Genomic DNA, 23,476 nt, shown 5'->3' with positions numbered 1-23,476 from the left:
GATGGATCTGGTTGCATAAAAACACACAGGTGTGCATGCGCACACACATACATACCGCACACGTGTACATACTGCACACACACACACAAGCCAATTAAAAACTGAATAAAAGGAAACAGGAACAGTAGTCTAGGCCAGTGGTCCACTCCTGGTGGTGTGCTGCTGCCGGCAGCCTGGTGTGGATGGTGCACTACCATCAAGTCAAAGGGTCACAAGACTCTAATTTAATATTTTTGCAACCCCCTGTGAGTCTATAACTATTTCAAAATAAAAAGGTTTTTTAAATTAGGTAAAAAATTGTCAGAAATCAAAAACTATTAAAGTCACAGTTTCTATGTAAGTGACACTTTTTTTTTCTGAATTCACTAAAATGGTGAAATAAAAATTATACACTATTTTAAAATAAAATCACAAAATTAATATTAAGTAACTATAAAGATAATCAGTAAAAAGTAATATCTAGGGCCTCCCTGGTGGCACAAGAGGTTAAACACCACACTATGAAGCAATCCACAGCCTCTACAGCACAAGTTCGATCCCCAGCCGGCCAGGGAGCTACCCACATGGCGCAGCAGACCTCTCCTGACTTGCCCGCTGCTCCCCTCAGCAGTGCATTTCAGTACGACTGCCTGTTCTGTTCCCCGCTCTGTCTCTAGAGAATCCTCTCACCCCCCTGCATCTCTGGCCTGTACCCTAGCCCCTTTATGCATAAATAAATAAATCTTAAAAAAAAAAGTAATATCTAGATGTACTTTTCACTCATCGCAAGACATTTCACCACCTCTCAAGTTGTCTTTACGACACTGGTTTATGGAGTAGCTTACCTTTTTCAGTTATGTTAACTAAAATTGTTGATTTTGATTGGCCCAGAGGATTGCGAGCGTTCAGAGTAAAATTATACATTTCTTGATCTGGAAGCATTTGAAAGAATAACTGATAGCTTTCATTTGTGGGCATTTCAGCTCTTTGATATCTAACATGTTTTTCTGAAAAACTGAATTAGAACAACAAAGAATATTAAAATAATTTCAAAATGCCAAGAGATAAAGGGTATATAAAAAAAAATGAATGAAAAAGTTTCCAATAACCTTTTTTAAAAGTTCACATTTCCTATTACAGACTACTACATACCAAGGAAAGAATATGTATACAATATAGAAAATAGAAGCAAATCACTGCGCTCTGAAACGGTCTCAGTTCATAGCTGAGTGTTCATCCTTACAGGTTATTTAAAAAAAAAGAATCAAGAAATCAAGTCCGTGTGCATTCACATTACATATTTATGGTATACATAATTCTATACCCCTTGTTTGGTTTTAAGGTGGTTCATAATACAAATGAGATTGAGCATTTCCACATGTCATTTAGCATCCACTCCAGAGACCTTTACCTTTCAAATAAAGTGTAGCTGGTATTTCGAGGGCCCACCAGTGCCGTTGATCTCCCTGCATTCCAGGTACATATAACCTCTTTTAAATCATATGTCTCACAGTTTAGTTTTTGAGGAATATCAGGTGGATCTAATAGGAAAAGAAAACAAAATGTAGTTACTTATGGTTACATGTTTTCCTTGAAAAATTTGTTTCATAAATGTTAATTATATTTTGTACCATTTCCTTCAAAAATGAAGGTTTACTGTACATTTTACTTTTTGAACTATGTAGGAATTACCACTCTTTCTGTAGCATGTAATTTGGAGCTCATATTACATTAGAAATGATGGATTAACATATAAGTGAATTTCATTTGGAAACTGGCTCCAGCAGACACCTGAACACATCAATAGAACTAAGATTGACATTTATTTTGAAAGTTGTTTTAAATCTAAGGTCAAACTTAATCATTTTATTAAAGTCAAATACCAAAATTTTGAGTATTTTTAAAATGTTGACTATCAGATATAGTATGTTGTATGCTTAACTATACTTCAAATAACAGGAACTGAAGATAAAGATTGAAGGAGAAAAGTTAAGAGGGCCGTATTTGAAATTTACTAATTTTCTTTTCAAAGAAATTAGTTTACAAAAGAATTAACCAAAGTGATGTAAAAGCTAGGTGTAAACCAATTTTTTTTCAATATAGCAGCAAATACAAAAATGCAAATTATAAAAAAAGTTATTTTTAGTAGCACCAAAACACCACCAAAAACCTAAGAATAAATTTATCAAAGATATGTAAGACCTCATGTCATGAGGATAAATCAAAGAAGATTTAAATAAATGGAGGGATATATACCACATTCTTGGCTAGAAGACTCAGTATTGTTGGAATGAAAATTGATCACCTAGATTGATCACCTAAATTGACAAGATTTAATGTAATCCAAATTAAAATCCTGTCAGGTTATGATAGTGTGTGTATGTGTGTAAGGGGAAACTGACAAGCTGATTCTAAAATTCTCTCTGGTCTTTTCAAGAAATGGTGGCCTAATAGGCTATCCACAAAGGAAAGAAAATAAATGAAGCTCAATCCCTAACTCATAACATAACCTATCTTTATTGTAATAAGCTTTTAAAGAGCTCCCTTTGAAAAGTTACTGCTGCTCTTGATAAATACTGAACAATTTTTCAACCTCTGAATGTTGTAAGTGAAAGTGAAATTGAGTTCATTCAGTTTTGTTCTAATATTATGATAGTAGAGTCGATCACTATTGGAACTAATAAACTCAGTGAACATTCTCATCTCTTAAGCTGTATTTTTTTCTTTCATTCTTGTAAGTGGAGAGCTCACTTTCTGGTATCGCTTATCAAACTGCTTCACTACAAATACCACCGTGTTCTCAATTTAGTCTATGTGATCACTTGTGAGGAATGTTGTAGGTTTTATTTCTTAAAATTCCATGAGAAAAGAAAATTTACTTTTCATATATTGTCAAATTTAAATATGAGTATAGCCTCACTCTCCCTTGAATTCCAAAATGTTATACTGGGAAGGCATAAAGGGAAGGCCACAGTTCTCAGCTGAGAAATGCACCTAATCCTGGCTATTCCCTGGAAAGCACATGAGCGATGGAATGCACTTCATCAGCAGTAGTAAAGAAGTGGCTGAGAGCAGGCAGTCCAGAGCACAGCTGAGAACCATAAAAAAGCACAAGGAAAAGCACTAAGTAAGAGTAAATCACAAAACACTTCATTCACGAGACCCTGAGACCAAACTCAGGGCCGGTAGTTTGGAATGTGGGGAAGCAAATCTCTCAGCAACCCACCACGTTACAGACACAGGGGAAGAGACAAAGATGCGAACACAAAATCATTTGTAGACAGTCAACAGAAGCTACATAGGTAGAGCAGTCCATCACAACAACTTTTAGAAATATCATGAAATTTTAGGAGCAAAGGCGTGATTACAGTAATGAAGATGCTCCTGCACTGAGAGCATCAATGTAATGGACACATCAAGAGGAGGTGATGCTCTCAAAAAGGTCACTGTAAAGGCTGGAGAAGTATATACATGTTCCTGAAAGGCTTTAGGCAAAATCATTTAAACTTCTTTAATTCAGATCCTTAAAAAAGGTATGCCTTTAGTAGTTGAGAAAATAATTTATAGGAGGTAATTCCTAAATGATGCAGGATTAAGAAATATTATACACTACCCTTGTTTCAACAAAGCTGTTAGCTAAGAATTTGAACTAAAAATTAGCAGCTCGATGCGCTAAATCTTTTTAAGAAACCTACAATTTCTATAGAGGTATGCAGAAAACACAGCTAGATCATCTTAAAACAAGCAAAACTTACGGCACTTTCATATATAATTTATATTAAAGAATTTATAAAGTAAGGAAGAAACAGAAGCTCCCCCCCTCCTCAATAAAGCTAAGGTGTTCAAAGAAAACAAATTAATAGGAACTCTTTAAGAATTGGATATGGGTGCCTACTTGGTGGATGGGGTGTGATGACACACATCTGATAAGGTGTGAAGCTGTTCCCCTAAATTATATACAATGTTGTAAATCAATACTGGCTTAGAAATGAATTAATGAATAAGTAAATATTATATACTTACATCCTGCAAAAACAACTGTTCCAAACATGTTGTCATCTGTTGTGAAAACCACATTTGTTCCACTATGTGCAGAAACAGAAATATTATGGATCTTGATTGCAACATTCTCCCCATCAAGATGAATAAGGGGACAATTTGTTTGGCCAATCTGTGCTGACAACACCTTTTCTTGAGTCACACAACAAAATGTTATATCCGAGCCTACAGGTATCACTTTGTCTTGAGGAAAAACCTTAGTCTGAGAATCAGAGGACCCTAGAAAGAGCAAAAGGGAGTCATAAATACTTTAGAAGCCTTTTACCATAAATAGCCCAAAGTATACAAAACACACACTGTTAGGTGCTTTGTCATAGTGGTGGCCCATTACAGGGTATGTCTCCCAGGTTTCAAAGGAGAAGACATACCACATAACAAATAAAAAGGTGGGTGCTTTATTTACGGATGATGGGATGATGGTCAGGGAACAGAGGGAAAATCACAGGCCAATATCTAAGATTACAGGTTAAGGTCTAAGAAGTTCAAAGGTTCAAATTAGATTGGTTTATATTCATATGGGAAAAAGTCACACAAAAAAATCACTCATTAAGTATTCCCTATCTTTTAATTGATTCTACACATTTAGGGAAACTCTACCTCACTTGGCCTAATATATATTTAAGTAATGCAGATCTTAAAGAGCACTTTTTCTTTATCACTAATCTCTGCAGGTTAAAGGCACACCTTTTTTGACCTCCTAAATAGCCTGTCATTTTTTTATTGCCTCGAGTCTCCTTTCTACTGTTTACTGCTATCGGGCTACTAGCCCTACCAGTCTACAAAAAATGACTCTCTGGACTAACTGCTCCGGCCACTTTTCAGTGACCCTTCTCACTGATTTCCACAGGCTGAAGTCTTCCTTCTCAAAACTCACTTCTCTCCTGGGTTCCAACTCCTATAATTTCTTAGTTCTTGGATGTCATTTCTTTTCATAACATACAGTGTCAATAATACTCAATACATAGAGTTAGCGCCAACTACTCATTAGGATGCCAAATCTGTATTTCTTACTGCCTATTAGGCATTGCTACCCAGACACTTCATAAATACCTCAAGTTCAACATATTAAAAATGAAATTTATCTTTCCCACATAATTTGTTCATATTTTTTCTGTCTTTAGTGGATGGCATTGGCAACTACCCAGCTTCTCAAACTGAACTTTGGCTTAAATTCTCCCACACCAAACACAGTCACTAATTCTAATTTTGTCTCATTGGTGTTTTCATACCTTCCGCCCCTTTTCATTTATAAACCCAACTTCATTGGCTTTTGCCCAACTTCAACAAGATTCTCTTTATTTATCAACCTGCTTCCAGTCCTTCCTTTTTTTCTGATTCATTTCTCCATATTGTCACTGGAGTTGATTAACTACAATGATTGCCAGCCTTTCTGAGGACTTCATTTAATTGTTAACAATGTTCCAAGGCCTCTCTCACACTGCCAACATTCTAGCAGCACATGAGTTTTATTAAAAGTCCAAGTGATTTTTGGTATCTGTGCAGATTCCCAGGCTCTCAGCAACAACTCTACCATCCACAGGGGTCTGCTCTGTGGGTAAGAACTGGAATCCATTTTGCAAAAATATAGACCTCACTCATTACCACCTCCGTACAACTTTTAAATGCTCTTCAGTGCCTACCAACTATAGTGGTTTTCAAACCTGCATGTTTACTCAATCACTCAGGAAGTTCTTTAAATATCCAGATTCCTGAGGCCTGACAGACTCCTTGAGTTAAAATCCTCTGGGATGGGGAACCTGAGAAGATCACCAGGTAAGCTTCACACACTCATGTTTTGGAATTCAGAGAACTGCAAGCTTGAGCTAAACATCATTGAATTTAATTGATAAGATTAATTAAAGCAAGATTAAACTAGTTCACTTGAGACAAAAATTAACTTTGAGTAAGCACTCACAGGAAATGTTCTTCAGTGGACTCCAGTTACTCCACTGTTTCCGACCAGAGAAATGATGATCGTCAATGTAGCATTTAATCCCCACGTAGTGAATGGCGCACTCCAAAGGCATGTCGGAGGTCCAGCTCCAATGGTGAATTGTATCTTTTCCTGTCAGAGTTGTGTTGTGGGTCATCTAAAAATTGAATAGAAACAAAAAATTTTATTTCCAAGTAGTGATATGTTTTGCTTTCTTTTAGGATTAAAAAACACAAGCGACCACACACAATCACCAGCTAAATAAGCTAAAGGTTTGCTTTTTCGTACAACTACCTCACAGCTTTCAATAAGGCGCAACAGGAGCGTAACAGTAGCACTAATCATGATATGTTTATGTTTACTTTCTTCAGCTTTAGGCTCCACTTCATTACTACACAAGATGTTGATACTCTGTAAGAGTCAATGCAGTTTTGAAGAAAATATGCCATTGCTTATATCATTTCCATTTTCATGGAGAAAAAAGGATTAATAGTTTGTACCTCTAAAGCATTCAAATAAGAGGGAGGGTTGTCATCTCAACAAAATTAATTATTGCTTTGAACTGTTTTTTTTAATATAACTATTACATAAACTTTAAATTTTACCTTTAAATATGCAAATTATTATTGTATAACATATTTATCTAAATTATGAGAAATGGACGTTGAATTTCAATAAAATGTTATGTATTTGCTAAAGAGACCTTGAGACTTATGGTTTAAGACAACAGCTTAAATAAATGTATCTCCTTCTCTCTTACCTCCTGAAATCCCTCTAAAACAAGATTATAGATGGACAAGGACAAAAAAACAGGAGAAGAAACAATAATAGTAAAATTTTAGAAGCTACACTTTCAAACTGAAAGAGACCCTTTGACTGTCTAGTAGAAGAGATGAAGATAAATTCACATAAAGAAACAAATAGGATAATGCCTTCAAAATGTGAGAAAGTTTCCCAGCCAAGAGTTCTATATCCAGTCAATCCATCAATCATGATTGCGTACAGAATAAAGACATTTTAGGAAATGTTGTGTCTCAATATATTTGCAAGAAGCATTTTATATTCTCACTAGCAGTATATGAAAGCTCCCAATGTTCTGCATTTTCTCAACAACTTCAAATGACAATCTTTTTAATGTTATAAGTTATTTTAATTTTTTAAATAAAATCTATCTATAAGCTAACTACTATAGATAGGAGAGTTTCTACAATAAATAACAAATGACTAATAGAATATCTGCTTCCAACAAAACAAGGAACTAAAAGGAAGGCAGGGATTTGAGGAAAAACAGGATTGTTACAAGAAACATGTGAACAGAATACTGTTCAATAAGGGAGAACCCCTTGAACCATAGCTTCCTGACAAATGTGCCAAAAGATACTAAGATTTTCTTAAACTAGTTATAGGAATACTTAGGTTTTAATCTCTTGAAATCTAGGAGGTAGATGGTAAGAGTTGAAGATGCTGGAATTCCTGAGACACCACTGGCCCAAGAATCCTCAGCTATTTACCACATTCTATGCTACCCAAATGTTGTCAGTATCCACAAGAGGCCTTATGTACAGGGGTTGGGAAGTTGGTCAGAAAAGACTCCTCAAAGAGACTTAGTCACAGAGATAAAAGACCTATTATGTTTAAACATTCTGGCAGGAGATTTACACTACCTGGAGAGACTTCAGGAGTTAATAAATAAAGCAGACAAATCAAACTAAAAAACAAAAAAAAAGACAGAAGAAAAATAAGATTGGGATATACTACATGGTTCAGTGGTGGACAGAGTTTCTGATAATTATGACAAGAACAGCAAATACAAGTAGACCAAAAATTAGAATGACACAGGTAAGAGAGGAAATGTGTGCATGTGTGTGTTGGAAACAATTGCCTGGGTTCCAGACCTGGTTCTACCATTTAAAGTCTTCCTGTGACTCTGTATCTTTATCTGTAAAATTGGGGGAGAAAGCTGCCTCCCTCATGAGGCCTGTTGCTTTGACAGTGCAAAGAATTAACTGGGGAGCTTTACAACATCATCAGGAATGCTGCAGCCTCCATCTATGCCAACACGACAGCTGTGACTGCTTTCGGAATGTAAGATGTGAATTGACAAAAAAAAGATAAGACGGCAGCTATGAACTACAGAATAATTCTGTTTATTATATTTACTATCTTATCTTGAACCTACGCAAATAAATTGTAAAACCATGAGATAGCCTTCTAATTCTTAAATCTATAAGCATATCTCAAATCCACTAAGGGGAAAAGAGTAAAAGTCATAAAGAGTAATTACCACATACTAACTGTTTAAACTTTTTATTACTACCTCTCATTAACCCTTAGGACAAAAAGCTAACCAAAGTTAGAACATGAGGAAACCATTCATAAGCAGGATTAAAAAATGAGAGGGAAAAAATTATGTAATAAATATAAAAGCATTTTTTCAGATGTAGACAAACTGAAACTCACAGATTTCTCAGCAATCATTATGGCTAAATGTGTTTTAAGACATTTATTTTTATGTTTATAATAAGTCAAAGATAAAAATAATAAACTAAATATAAAAGTGTATATATGTATACCTTTATTTCATATATGTAGAAGCGTATGTATAAAAAAATTACTATGTGAGTGGTAATATGACTTCCCTAAACTTCCTATAATGGTTACATGTTGTTTTAGTAATTAAGTGACTTTTGAGTCACAGCATACAGTTTTTAATGAACTTTGAAAGGTTGTCTGATCTATTTCCTTAATAACTCAAAGATTCACTGATGCTACCTTAAAAGTTTTTCTTTACAAAAGTTACTCAGTTTCTTTTATGTTACAGAACAAAAATCTGCTTTTGTTGAAACTTACTAGTTCAATGATTTCCATTTTTTCTTTTTGTAGAATTTTAATTTCCCAGATGACATTTGAGTGGTGTGGATAAACAGAACCTTTGTCATTCCACTTTACGTGTAACGTAGAAGTTGAGAAATCAGCAGACAAATTCAAGATCTCTGGAGTATCTGGAATTAAGTCTTCAAAAAACAAAAACAGAAGATAACACTTAGTAAAATTAGTAATAATTTTTCATATTGTGATTCCATTAATTACCTGATTTTAAATCCCATTCCTTCGTGATCAAAAAAAAATTAAGTATTAAAAGCAAACGCTGAAACCTGTTACTGAATAAAGAGAATATAAGTATTTATTTGTATAAGTAGCTCCCAGTGATTCATCAGAAAATTTGAGAAAAGTACTTATCAGCTGGTTGTTTCAAATCCATAATAGATCTTCTAAGACAAATAGCAACTGTAGTATCAGGTGATCTAGGTCCTACAAGCTGGCAATATCAGAGTGAAATAAGTTTCCACTCTTAAGCTATGTCTAAGAAGACAACAGTTATGGAGACTTTGCTTTGACTGAGTTTTCTGTATTTTTCTTTTTTTTTTTTTAAAGATTTATTTATTTTTATGCAAGAACTGGGGTACAGGTCAGATGTGGGGGAGGGTGAGAGGATTCACCAGAGACAGAGCAGGGAACAGAACAGGCAGACTAATGAAACACAATGCTGAGGAGAGCAGTGGGCAAGACAGAAGAGGTCCACTTCACCATGTGGGACACTTGCCGGCTGGCCAGGATCGAACCCATGCTGCAGAGGCTGCGGACAGCTTCACAGTGCAGCGCTCAACCGCCTGCGCCACCAGGAAGGCCCTTCTGTATTTTTCTATAGCCTTTCCTTTTACCTCCCATGTTAGACGCCCTTCATGCTCAGAGATGTCACCCACTTGAGGGGGTGATGAGGTACTATCAGATATTCGTATCAGTATCAGCAGCAGGACCAGAACAGTGCCTAAGGCATTGAGCAAGGAAGTCAGCGGGTTAAGTGCTGCAGTGGTGGGCACAGGGGCTGCCAGGCATGAAGGCAAGAGATAAGGTGATCAAGTGGGAGGGTTCTATGGAAAAACTGGCCAGAGTAGTATAGATACAAATCATGACTTTGCACATAGAAAACAAAGGACAAAATCAGACATGAAGGATTAGCATAATGAGAGAGATTAAATGTAAGATGTCCTTATGTTTCTAGCCCATAAAGCATCAGAAAAAGGCAAAAAGGAATGAGACCACTGTAAAGAGAAGCAGAAGCCTGGCTCTGGGTGACCAGGGGCCACAGGGAGGAGAGTCTGTCAGCGGAGGCACCTGCAGAGGGCTAGTGAGGACAGGCCAAGTCAGACCCATGGATACGGATTCCAGGGGATCTTACTGAGTGTACCTGGAGAAACAAATGCGAACTCACAGACATAAAACAGCCAGAGCCTGTCCCCATAGACAGTCAACATTTCAAGGAACCAAAGACCCCAGCAAGAATCCTGTGAGAGAATGACACAGAGACTTTCCACTGCAGAACATCCAGGATCACTGAAAGCAAAAGAAATGGGTTGCTAACTCAGCCAAAAAGAGCTCCTGGAGCGAGACAGAAAAGACAACAGGCGTTGGTGGGAGGACTGTCAGCATCAAAGTCTGAGGGGGCAGTGGGCCTGAAGCTGCACTGCAAACACAGTGAAGAAAAAAACCAAGCTCAAGGATATGGGCCTCTAATAGGAGAAACTGGCACACTGAAATGAGCAGCAGACAGAGTAAGGCACCCATCAAAATCTTCAAGCCAACCCCCTACAAGAGATGAGTAATTTAAGGAAAATTTTTAATGAACCAAATCCTCTCCTCAAATGACACCCCAGGGACAACCAGGTGAAGGCAAGTCACAAGAAATCCAGAGACATGCTTTCTCAGGCGCATGTCAAACCTAATGCTTCCCCATGAAGCTCAAGGTCATGCAACAAGGTCAGGGTGAGCACAAATTGCAGGAGTGCCGTGTTGCTGACGTGCTAAATAACAGTGGCAGAAAAAAAATAAACAGAAATGGCAGAACAAATGCAAGATAAATCAGTATTGGAACTTAAAATAAGGACTTGTAAATTTAACTGAAATTTGCTGACCGTGGTGCTGTACACTGGATTTTGGTAAAATGCTCAGAGCTGTAAAGAAACTGCACATGTGGATTTAATGTCTAAAGTAAAAGTCAACAATTACAGAGTTGTATGAGGACAGTGGTGGGCGCTTTATAGGCTAAGCTTTAAGCGAGATAGTGCTTTTTTAAAAAAAGAAAAAGCACAGAGCAACAAAGAGCAAGAAGTTGATTTAATGTCAGGAATGGGAAAGCCGAAGGTGACTGTGACCACACAGAGCAGAGGCTTCCAAGAAGGTGGTTTCTCTTTCAAATGTTTCAAGATGTCACAATGTAACTTAAAATTATGAAACGTGGACTACTTTTACTGAGGCAACACTCATTTATTAAAATGCTTGCCTCCCTGCAAAGTCTACATAATTTACATTTTATCTAAACAGTAGTGGGCTGCTCTTCAAAACACAAGCCACAGCCAATATTTCAGGTTGAAGACAGGAGTAACCACAGTCACAAATGAAAGGATTAAACTCTCGTCTCCTCCCCCTTTCTTTTAACTTCACAGCACACATGGGAAGTTTTTCCTAAGTGCCCATGAACTGCCAGCTGCATTTTTTCCTAGCTAAAAGAGATACTTGAGTCCAAGGTTAACTTACTTTCTAGAAAATAGGAACTTCTCAGGAAAGAAATGCTATCAAAGTCTTGTTTATTTTTTTAAATCAGTCCCTCAACCCATCACCACCATACTTTCTGCTTAACAACATCTGAAGATGGGAGTTATTGCAGCTCCTTCCTAGGATCCCTACTGTTCTGTACTTTACCCTATCAGCGAGATCCACTTTTTCAGGTTATTTTAAGAAATTGAAGACATTAAAATATTTGCATACCACACAGCTGACAAGAGGATAATCTCCAAAATTTACAAAATTTTTACACAATTCAAGGACAACAAAAAACAAAACAGCCCACTCAAATCCTGGAACCAAACTAAATGCCCTTCAACGGACAAATGGATAGAGAAATGGTGGGATACATACTCAATGGAGTATTATACAGTGGTGAAAAAGATGAAATAGTGGCATTTGCAGCAAAACAGATGGACTTCAAGCTGATTGTTAAATGAAATAACTCAAGAAGTGAAAGACAGGGTTCTGTTGGTTACACTCATCTGTGGAATATAAATAACCAAACAACATACACAGGTAAAATATAGTAGGAATAGATCTTAAACTCAGTGAAAGAATATAATGACTATTAGAAAGAACAAAGGGGGAGGGGAGGGAGGGAGGGAGGCAGGGGACACTGGCGTGGATGGTTAGGTGGAAGGAGTGGGACATGCACACATGGAAGAACAAAAATGTAAACCCCCCCCCAAATCAAAGTAAAAATTAAGAAAAAAAATTGAAAACCTGTGGTATAAAAAAATACCATCATATTTGAATGCTAAACTTGGGAAATTATTTGTAGCAAATATGACAGAATTACTAGCCACAAGATAGAGAAGTCTGTGAAATGATCAGGAAAAGACTTTTTTTACACGAGAGAAAATTTACAAGGATACTTACATTCTAGAAAAGAACACAGACAACTGATAATTTTGAAAATTAATCACAGAAATGTAAAAACAAAAGTGTTAAAATTTGGAGGTCATCAGACTGAAATGGCAAACGAAGACAGGCAGATAACACCGAGTCCTGGCAAGCACACGGAAGAACAGGCACTCTCCACTGTGATGTTTATGGGAAGATAAAAGGATTCAAAATGTGAGGAGGACAACTGGTGGTGGATATCAGAAGTGATAAAAGGGGGAATATAATGGATGAAGCATTTCCGATTCTTAGAATTTAGCTTAAGCTGAACAGCACGCATATTCAGAAATACGTGCAAAAGATGTTCATCAGAGCACTGGTTAAAATATTGAAAAACTGGAAATAAAATCCTTAAGGTTAGTAAGCAACCCCTAAGGTAATTATGGCACCTCCATTCAGTGGAATATTCTGCAGCCTGTAACAATGATATTAGATTTATTTAGATAACTGTAAAATCTGTCTTCTACCCAACAGGTTATAAAGTAACATGAGTCTTGTTGTTCATATATATATGCACAGAAAATATATTTGAGAGTTAACAGTATTTCTCTGTGGGTATTTGGATCATGCTTATCAGAACAAAACATCCTCAAGGGATCTCCATAAACTAAGAAGGAAAATAACAAGCATGGCTGTTCCCTTTATCTTCAAAGATGGCCCTAACTAGTAACTCACTGAACAACACTTTGACCAGAAAATGGGACAGATTTTAAGTTCCTACTTTCAAAATGTTCTATCTCAGACACAGACCACTCCAAACAGGTGTCCTGTCCATGAAATGGGACAGATGACCAAAGTAATTATATTCTCTTTCCTTTGCTTCAAAGTGATTCATTCCTATAAAGGTCATTATATTATCATTATGATACCACCCTAGATAGCTAGGAGCCAACACACTTGCACCCCACCATAAAAGACTCAAGACTACCAAGCGTTTAGGATTTTGCTGCATAACAAAATTGCATCTCTATCAACCTGGATTTGTCTCCTGCTTCCTCTCAACTTATAGCACATCTGTTGGGCTCTCAATCAGCACATGTTTAGAAGATGCCCACTGTGTGCCAGACATGGGCTGGGTGCTTGTGTAGAAGACAAAGTTCCTGACTCTTGGAGACCTATCTTCTTGAGGAGGACACAGTAAGCAGTGTAACCCATCAATGTACACAGTAAATTATAAATACAATTGTGAGAAATACAGATTGCCTAAAGGAGTGTTAAGAACAGAACAGTCTTTCTGGGAGAGGGTGGTCAAAGACTACTTCTCCTCCCAAGAGCAGGTGGCATCTGAGAAATTCTGAGGGGCTCAGGAATCCACATGGCAAAGGGGTGAAGAGAAGAGCACCCAACCGCCGAAAGGATCTTGACCCCTGTGACATCTACTGGGACAGACTGGAAGACAAGCTTGCTCCCTTCTTAACCTTGGCTGTGCTCTACAACACACAGTGTGGTTGCTGGGCAAATGAAAGAATTACTGTAACAACAGACTCAAAAGAATGTAAGATTCTGCCAACTTTAGAGCACCACAATACTAACAAAGACACTCTTCTGAGTTACTTTAAAATTAATTTTCCTTATGAATACTTACAGACGTTTTTTTCACTTAAGAGGAATTTACTCATCAAACTTCCAAAGCCATGTGAAGAGTTTATCATTATTTCATGGTCACCAGGTGGAAGAGGTGGGATTTTGATATTTGCTTTCTGTGACTGATAACAAGAACGCGGTCTGCAATATAAGAAATTGAACTTTAATTAGTAGATAAAATTGATAGTGCCATTTTCAAAAAAACTGATTAATAGACAATTCAGTGGAAAACACTTTATTTTTTTAATGTACTTCTTTTTTTTTTTTAAAGATTTATTTATTTATTTATACAAGCACTGAGTACAGTCAGAAGTGCGGAAGGGTAAGAGAACTCACTAGAGCCAGAGTGGGGAACAGAACAGGCAGACTGATGAAATACACTGCTGAGGGGAGCAGTGGGCACAGCAGGAGATGTCTGCGCACCATGTGGAACCCTCACTGGCGGCCGGGGATTGAACCGGCGCTGCAGAGGCTGTGGGCAGCTTTGTAGCCCAGCGCTCAACCGCTGCACCACTGGGGAGGCCCAGAAAACACTTTAGGTTCTTCTACGTGCACGCACACACACACAAAATGACTGATGGATTACATTGAATTTTAAGACTGAAAAAAAGTTCATCAATGTAATGGAAGAAAATGAACCAGACTGTACTAGAAAGTGGTACTAGAAAGCAGCACCTAGCATGCCCTATGAATTCCCATCCAATCTCTGCAGCCTTCCCTCCTCTGTCCCCTGAACGGCCTGCATCTGTAGGTCACACAAGCCCTCTGTCCTTTAAGCTGAGATGGCCTTCTGAGGAAAGAAAGGACCTTGGCTACTTGTCCATGTGTCTGCCCCCTTGAACACGCCCTCCACTTGTCCACCCCCTGCCCTGGCTCAGAGTTCCTGTGAGCCAAGCTTCCTCATCTGCACTGCTTTCAGCAGCGTCCAGCTCCCCCGCCCATTCTCTCCTAGACAAAAGTGATTTTTCCTCTGTGGCTCCAGGGCCTTTTGTGTCTCTACAAAGCATGCTGGCATTCTTTATTATTATTCCTATACATTTCTAACTTCCCATGAAAAGATTAATTCAAGCAAAGGACTCTGGTGCCTTCTGTTTCCCTGTCCCTGTCCAGCACCTGCACAGGCCTCTCAGGTTATTCACATGGGGTGCAGACTCAGACAGGTGGGGTCCTATGGGGGGCCTCTTTAATGCCACAAAGTGGCCTGAATTCTCTACCATGTGCTATTTCAAAGGTGCAGCCATTGGACCTGTTCAACTGGATGTCCTTCTGCCCACTTTCTGCTGCGAAAACTGAGTATTCCTACTCCACATCCACATGTCCTCTGGCAGCTGCTCTGGACCTGACACTTCTGTCAATCCTGCTTGGACCTTCTCAGCACTGCACCCACTGCACTGTTGGGATTTGTACCCTGAGAACTCCCTGGGGTCAAAACTCCCTTCTCTCTGTGTGGTCCCAGGATTCATTAGTGAGTGTCATTTACCAAATATTCAGGTTCTTCTCATTTGACCTCCCAGTGATGACATGACACCTCCCTGAATCTTGACGTAAAGGTGTTGTGACTTTATCAGCAGAGGATTCTGAGTGAAAGTCACATTCATCACTTCGAGCAGGAAGCTGTGAAAGCAGGCGCAGGCTGTGCTGGCCTCTCCCCACTGCTCCCACCGCCACGTGCCCTGCCGCGCCCCAGGCTGGGGGCCCCTCAGTCTGGGGTCCGAAGGGAGAGGTGTCAGTTAACTCAGCACTGGCTGAGAACACAAGCAGAAAATAAGGAACTAAGATTTGGCGGCTGTCTCTGCAACACAACCAAACTCACCCTGGCTCCTAAATGGCCTGGTGCTTATGACAACACTCAGTAAATGTACACAGTGAGGGAAGATCTGAGAGAATTCAAACACACATGTGTGTCAATGTCCAGACCACTCGACAGCAGGCTGGGACTTGGACCTCCCTGTTGAATCTCTTGGTGTTTCCAACAACTTATCACCTGGCTGTGGTTAGGGACAGGTAAGGGGAATGTCCCAGCTTCAGGCAGGCTAGAGGCCTCAAATCCCGGCTCGGGAGCATCCGGCCAGTCCCGAATGAAGGATGTGACAGAAACTGCTGCTTCCCTCCTAATGTACATTTCCCATTTTGCTCAACAACAAGCCAACATTTATCTGGGTATGTGGTGGCACACACGGCCACCCAGCTAGGAGGATGTGGGGCCAGCCTCTGGCAACTCGGTCTGGCCATTTTACTACGTTCTGGTCAATGAGACAAAAACAGGGGTGCTGTGTGGGACTTCTCAGAAGTCTTCTTTACAAAAACCTTTGTCTTCCTACTTTCCAAAATTCACACACAACAGTCCCCAAGCATTCTCTTCGAAAAGCAGACCCAGCTGAACACAGCTGAGTAGGCACTAAAGAGAAACCTGGGTCTCTCGCGGTCATCAATAGCCATTGTAGCCTGTAACTGACATTTTACACAGGAGTAAGTGCCTGTTTGTTAAGGCATTCATACAGACACTTTCTGCTAGCACAGTCAGAATTTAAACTTAACTGCATACTCAGACATTGGTTTGAGACAGACCAGCCACACAGCACATTACTTCTTGACTATTCATATAATAAAAGAATCAAAGTTTTGGCGGAGAAGGGTTTGTTTCATCTTGAATGATTGATGTGATTCACAGTTTTTAGGAAACAGAGAGTAAATACTTACAGAATAAAATCTTTATGCTCTAAAATTAAAGATAAGGAACTTTTTATCTTTCTGTGGTAGCTGATGAAGTATTTCCATTACCTGTTTTCAATGCAAACTTCGTAGAAAGCACCACGGCCTGCTCCAAAGGATGCTTTCCAAGAACAGTCCCACACTTGCAAATTGTGAGTTATACACTTTAAATCACGAGGAGTCCCTGAAGAAGGAGAAAGAACACACAGGCACACAACATGCTTATTTTAACTACTGTAAGCAAGTTTAAAAAATCAGTTTTCAGTCATAAGTACAAGCATGTGTCTGCAAAGGGCTGGTGGTCTTAGTGCAGAGAGGAAGACATAAACATTCACCAAGGCAGGACACTGGCTTTCTATTTCATGGTGGAGCCTTAAAAAAGTCTAGTGAATAAACTGATGAAAAGGGGGCAACCACTAGACCCTTTAGGGGTTAGGCTTCTATCCTTCTGACCCAGGATTCCATCAAAAATTCCACCTCCGGACAATTAAGAGAAAAAGAGGGAGTGACTGTGTGTGTTAGATTCAGGGATGAAGCCAGGAAAGTGCCTGGGAGAATTTTATTTTTTTAAGATTTATTTTTACTTATTTATTCATACAAGAACCGGGTCTAGGCTAGACGTGCAGGGGTGAGAGGACTCACCAGAGACAGAGTGGGAAGCAGAACAGGTGGATCTACTGAAATACACTGCAGAGGGGAGCAGCGGGCAAGACAGGAGAGGTCTGCTGTGCCATGTGGGTGAGCTCCCTGGCTGGGGATTGAACTCAGGCCACAGTGGCTGGCCATAAAGTCAAGCCTGGGAGTATTTCAATCTCCACTAGTCCCTTTGTAAAAAACATGTAACCCGGTAACAACCACGGTGTCCAGGCTCACAACACAACTTCTCAACACTCCTCGTCACACCTGCTTCATGTACTGGGCCACCATCTACACAGAAATCTCAACACCAACCTTTAGATTTTTACAGAACATTTTAAGTTTATATAGTAATAAGTTTACACGAGTTTCTGAAAAATATAGATATTATATGGGCCTAAGCAATCGTAAAGTAACAAATAGTTCAGATGATTTCAATCTAATAGTATTTACTCAAATGCATAAATTAATGCCACAACAGGGAAGACTTAAGTACTGTGCAATGGAAAAATGTAACTCTGAAAGGCAAATGGAGAGAAGATGGTGGGGGGGGGGGTGGAGGGGGAAGAACAAAAAAAAGAAGGAAGAGGGAAGCAGGAGAAAAATTATTCAGTTTAAAAAGGTATCCACAGGACCTCCCTGGTGCACAAGGGGTTAAGACGCAGCCTATGATGCTGTCCGCAGCCACTGCAGCATGAGTTCCATCCCCAGCCAGGGAGCTACCCACATGGCACAGCAGACCTCTCCTGAGTCACCCACTGCTTCCCTCAGCAGTGTATTTGAGTAGATCTGCCTGTTCTGCTCCCCACTCTGTCTTTGGTGAATCCTTTCACCCCCACCCCACACCTCTGGCCTGTACCCCAGTTCTTGTATGCATAAATAATTTTTTAAATAAAATTATAAACAATAATAAGGTATTCCACCTCAAACTCTCTATATAAATGTGTATAAAAAAGCTTTTTTCCCTCTAGTGTTCACATTTGGTTGGAGTAACATTCACTACAGCAAGGAATTATAAAACTATTTATGTAAGATGGAAAACAAAACCACTAGAAGCACTCATATGAGAAATCACTCGCAATCAAAATAAAATTATTTAAAAGCGATCTTGGCGAAAAAAGAAGTTTAGCTTAGCAAAACTAAACTATGGCAGAGGGATAATAACATTCTTTATAGAAACAAGCTAGGTAATAGCTACAAAACATTCTGACATTTAAATAAGATGAAAACAACATAGTATTAAAGAAAGATACTCAGATTTCATTGGATGACATTCTGAAAGGCAACATCATAGAGACAGAAGACAGCTAAGTGTTGGCTGGAGGCAGGAATGGGAGGGGCTCAGTACTGGAGCTTGGGGACCCTTCTGGGGGGCGGGACTGCTCTGTACCTTGACTGCGCTAGTGGCTACAAGGCTGCATGCGCTTGTCAAGACTCACAAGACTTCACCCCAAGAGGGTGAATTTTACTGTTTGTAAATTATACCTTTAGCTCCTTAAATGGGTAAAGAATATTTAGATCTATCTTGAAGAGTCTTTGTAAAAGAAATCAAAAGTACACAGAAAAAGGATAACAAAGATTGTAGGCACTTAAAAACCTGAGGAATTCAATAAAGACACAAAATCACTTCAAAATCAAAACGATAACGACACCGTGATCGGTTCCTTCTCTGTGGCTCTGATGCACTTACCCTTTTTCTGGCTATTTACTTGCTTCATTAAATACAGCAGTATGAATGCTGACAGGAGCCACCAGAAATTCGAAGCCATCCTCATCCTTGTACCGCTCACCATCCGGGATTGTCGTCTCAAACACAAGGAGATGTCCATGGTCAGTCCTAGGTGAGGAGAAGAATTTCAAATGGGGCCTCCCCGGTGGCGCAGCGGTTGAGCGCTGGGTTGCGAAGCTGCCCGCGGCCTCTGCGGCGCCGGTTCGATCCCCGGCTGCTCCCCGGCCACCGGCGGAGAATCCCACATGGCGCGCAGACCTCTCCTGCCGCCCGCTGCTCCCCTCAGCAGTGTACTTCGGTCCTTCTGCCTGCTCTGCTCCCCGCTCTGGCTCTGGTGAATTCTCTCACCCTCCCGCGCTTCTGACTGTACCCAGTGCATGTATAAACAAAACAAACAAACAAAATAAATAAATAAATAAACATGCCTCTATAAAAAAAAAAAAAAAAAAAAGATTTAAAAAAAAAAAGAATTTCAAATGGTGCTCAAGTTACCCAAACACATGCCTCACTGTCCAAACCAATGTGGAAACGGAAGCTGGCGACAATGAAACACACCGCCCACTGGTGACTGCACGCGCCATGAGTTGCCAGGCTTCAGAAGACAGGAGCAGTCAGATGCTGCTGCTGCTTCAGGGGCCCATTTCAAGGGTTGATTTTCAAAGGATAGGCTGCTCCAAGTTCAATATTATACATTTATCAACTCTCAAATACCACTAGAATATAAAAACTCAGTGCATAAAACTGAATTTTGGGCAATTTTAAGTGATACCTGAAATGACTTATTTTAATCAGTATGTATGGACATTCACAGTCACTTATTTCTGACAAGTAAATGTCACAAATGGTTTTCTTATGCATTTACACTGTGGTATAAAGTTTCTATTGCATATAAATTCAGACAGCATAAAGAGAGAAAAAATCAGGGTAAAAACCAGTTCGAGGGTTGGTGGATGTGATAAGAACACTGGCAAAACACAGCTATCTAAAATTTAACAAACACTATAACGACGACAGTGGGGAAGGGATCATTGGCAGACAAAAGGTTGTAACACGTTTCTGCTGCAAAGGAAAGCATGTACCAGCAGCAGCAAACTGGGGGCAGGAGGGAGTCTGCAACAGGGAAGGCCTGCTGCATCCTAGGAGCGCCCTGGAACAGTCCTCACCCAGGCAACACTGAGAGCAAAGCCTCTGCCCTCAAGAAGCCCAGCCTCTCGCTGGGAGAGGCACACGCACATAAACAAACAAGAAACTTAAGACCCTGATGTGCACTTTAGAAGCTAGAATAAGTCAATTTGCGTGGGAGTGTGTGAGTGCAGGAGAGCTGTTACTTGAGCTAAACCTGACTGATGAGACCAGGTGAAAGACAGCAAGACCAAGGGCAAATGCCATGCACAAGGACCAGCTTGCCAGGAAGAGGGCTGGAAGGATCACACGGGGCTTCGTGCCATTGAAAGGATTTGGAGTTTAATGGGTTGAGATTAGAAGTTGCTGAAATGTTTTAATCATGATCCAATTTGCAATTTTAGGAAGATTTCTCTAGCTACTCCATGAAGGAGGACTGGGTGTGGGGGGGGGGGTAGATACCACATCCCAAACTAGAATATCAGTGGCAAGGATGGAGTTTTCCAAGTGAAAACTTGGAAAACATGACTTGGCGGTCATGTGATGGCCCTGTTCAGAGATGGGGGGGTCTCACCAGTGCATTACACGCAGAGAAGTCCTTGGTTAAATGCAAAGACTGGCTCTGAATCCCAGCTCTGCCACTTACCGTGTGACCTGAACTCTCTGGGATTCAGTTTCCTCACTTGTGAAGGGGATAACAATTGTATTTTCCTCTCAAGTTTATTGTGAAGATTAAATGTATAAATAGATGCCACACACTTAGAATGGTGCCAAGTGCAAGGAAGAGCTGTGCATGTATGTATCTATGTGTTGTGTGAGGTGCAGGCAGAAAAGCAGCAGGGTGGTGACTACACTGGGGGAACCCAGCCAGGGATGGACGATGGTACCACTGCAACCCTCTCTGCGAGCAGGAAGAAGACGCAGTGCTCTGTGGGCCTGAAATTAAAAGATTCAAAGACAGAGGTCAACCTAGATACGCTTCTGCTCCAAGTAGAGATATCTCCCTGAGGATCATAAAAGAATTGCCGAGGATACCAGAACAGCTGACACAGCCCAGCGCCAAAGCAGAAAGTGTCCTCTGCTGCGTTGAGGGATTCCACGGTCATGCTGCTCCGTCCACTCTTGCCAAATGGAAACAATCGGCTGACCAGTCGTTGCAATGTGCACGTTTACCTTTTACTGCAGTTCATTTTATCACCCTTGGCAGAGAAAGCGCTTCTTATACACTGAAGCTGTGTGGCAACCTAGAGCTGAGCAAGTCTCCAGAGCATGTGCTCGGTGACACACTCAACTAAGGTGTGTACACTGTTTTTATTTAGACACAATGTCGCTGCACACTTAACAGGCTAAGGTGTAGTAGCATAAACACAGCGTTCACATTCACTGGGAGACACAAGACTCTTGGGATTTGCTGTACTGTGACCTCTTTTCAGGGTGGCGGTCTGGGCCCGACCTGCACCAGGTCCACGGTGCCTGTGCTGAAAACACCTTGTCGGACCTAAGACTGCCTCGCTTTTAAACTAATCGCTTTAAATTAAAACAGACCAAGAATAATAAAATATTTAAGAGAAGTCTAAACTGTAAAAGAGAAATTCAGGGGAAACAGGATCACTGAAAGGGAAATTAAAAAAAAAATTACTCCCAGAGGAAAGAGTAATAATGGGGGAAAAGGAAAAGGAAAAAATAAAAACAAGCACAAACCACCTATAAATAGTATTCTCAGAGCAAACACAGCACTGCCATGCAACAAGAGGAGGCTGCAAAGAAAAATAATCAGAAATAAAACAGCTCTTATAAGTTAAATACATTAGCTGACATTAAAATTTTTAAAAGAGAGATGAGGTATTTCAGAAAAAGAAAACAAAAGACAATCAACGCGAGGTGTGAGAAGCGGGGACTTGACAAAAGACAGGGGCCCAACAAAAGCAGGTCAGTGAAAGCAAACAGCAAGGCCTCTTCCTGGCCACTGTAGAGCAGTGTTGAAAACCGGGAAAGCAATCCGAGCAGCTAAACAATCACAACCAAAACACACAGGAGGCATGAGCACCCATTTCACAAGTGTCCAGTTATTTCTTGGATAAGCAATTCCCTAGTCCATCCCAGTGTTCTAAGACAGGAAATGCGGTCCTGGAATGTTTAACATGGCAGCTCTAATATTACAGAATTATACAGCATTAGAGAAATAATTGAATAAAGGAGACCCAGCAGGGCCAAACCATGACTAAAGTAATATAAACCGTATCCACTGACTGATTACACACTATCCTGAAATGAGACAGCCCCTCACTACAAGTTTACAGTTGCTGGAGGAAAGACAAGAGTGTTCCATGAAGTGGCACGTGGGGGAAGCAGGCAGGGAGGCGCTCTGGATCAGGTGGAGTGGATTCGGACTCTCAGTCTGGCTCCATTAGTAACAGGACTGAGGGCAAAGCACTTAATCCCTCGGCCTCAGCCTCCACCACTGCAGCACCGCGCAAATACTACAGGGCCCACAGGACAAACATCTCGAGTCAGGTGGCAATATTCTGGTCCTGTTGCCACGATGGCTCACCAGCACTAGGTCAGCCCCAGCACCAGCCCTAGTTCAGGGGTGGCACTGAGGTCAGCAGCAACAGGGTGGAGGTGCAGCGGGGTGCTCTGGAGCCATCAAAGGAAGTGTCTGCATCGCCTGCCAAACTGGAAATAGGAAGGGTGATACAGAAGACATTCACGCTGGAAATTTGAAGCAAGTCATTAAGGCCATATGATATTGTGCCTGCAACACATGTGCCTTCTTTACCAAGCGAAACTTTCAAATGGGCTCACTTGAGAGCCAGAACGCTACACCAACAGAGCCCTCCGGCACACTTTCAGGAAGAAAAAGAAACTTGTCTCTGTTCCCTTCTGATAGAATCATTGTCAGAATTTGTTTTTCTCTACCTGTGTCTTGTTCCTTAGAGGAGAACACATTTTTTACAGAACTTGAGGGCACTGATTTTCAAAATTAGGAAGGCTGTCCTGGCAGCAACAGAATGCAAACATAAATGCAAATGCCCAGAGGGGTCAGCAGGTAACAGTCTCCAGAGAGGTGCAAACCAGAACTCACCTGGTGAGTCCGCAGAGGGAAGCAATGGGGTTTGGTTTGCCAGATTTTATGATTTTTCAAGACACGTTAGATATCTGGGATTTTATATGTAACACTCAAGTGTGTAAAT

The 23,476-nt window shown here is 40.3% G+C and overlaps 1 protein-coding gene across 6 annotated transcripts in view; it reads right to left on the bottom strand.

Moving 5' to 3' along the window:
* The window catches only part of LIFR (LIF receptor subunit alpha), a 99,045-nt gene that overhangs the window by 26,539 nt on the left and 49,030 nt on the right, over positions 1–23,476 (bottom strand). For 5 of the 6 annotated variants that reach the window (XM_054688263.1, XM_054688260.1, XM_054688262.1 and 2 more), the window contains 8 exons: positions 19,122–19,268; positions 16,865–16,979; positions 14,085–14,224; positions 8,822–8,985; positions 5,954–6,128; positions 4,003–4,257; positions 1,391–1,520; positions 825–994 (listed from right to left, as the gene is read on the bottom strand). In XM_054688263.1, coding sequence (XP_054544238.1) covers positions 825–994; positions 1,391–1,520; positions 4,003–4,257; positions 5,954–6,128; positions 8,822–8,985; positions 14,085–14,224; positions 16,865–16,979; positions 19,122–19,260 — 1,288 coding nt within the window. In that variant the 5' untranslated portion in view covers positions 19,261–19,268. Of the gene's footprint in view, positions 1–824; positions 995–1,390; positions 1,521–4,002; positions 4,258–5,953; positions 6,129–8,821; positions 8,986–14,084; positions 14,225–16,864; positions 16,980–19,121; positions 19,273–23,476 lie in introns of all 6 variants that reach the window. The other variant, XM_054688261.1, reaches the window with a different exon arrangement.

The sequence above is a fragment of the Talpa occidentalis genome, unplaced genomic scaffold, assembly GCF_014898055.3.
Source record: "Talpa occidentalis isolate TD23 unplaced genomic scaffold, MPIMG_talOcc4v2.1 talOcc4.6, whole genome shotgun sequence".
NCBI classification, from domain to species: Eukaryota; Metazoa; Chordata; class Mammalia; order Eulipotyphla; family Talpidae; genus Talpa; species Talpa occidentalis.
The sequence above is the reverse complement of the archived record's forward strand: the minus strand, read 5'-3'. Positions and strand labels throughout refer to the sequence as shown.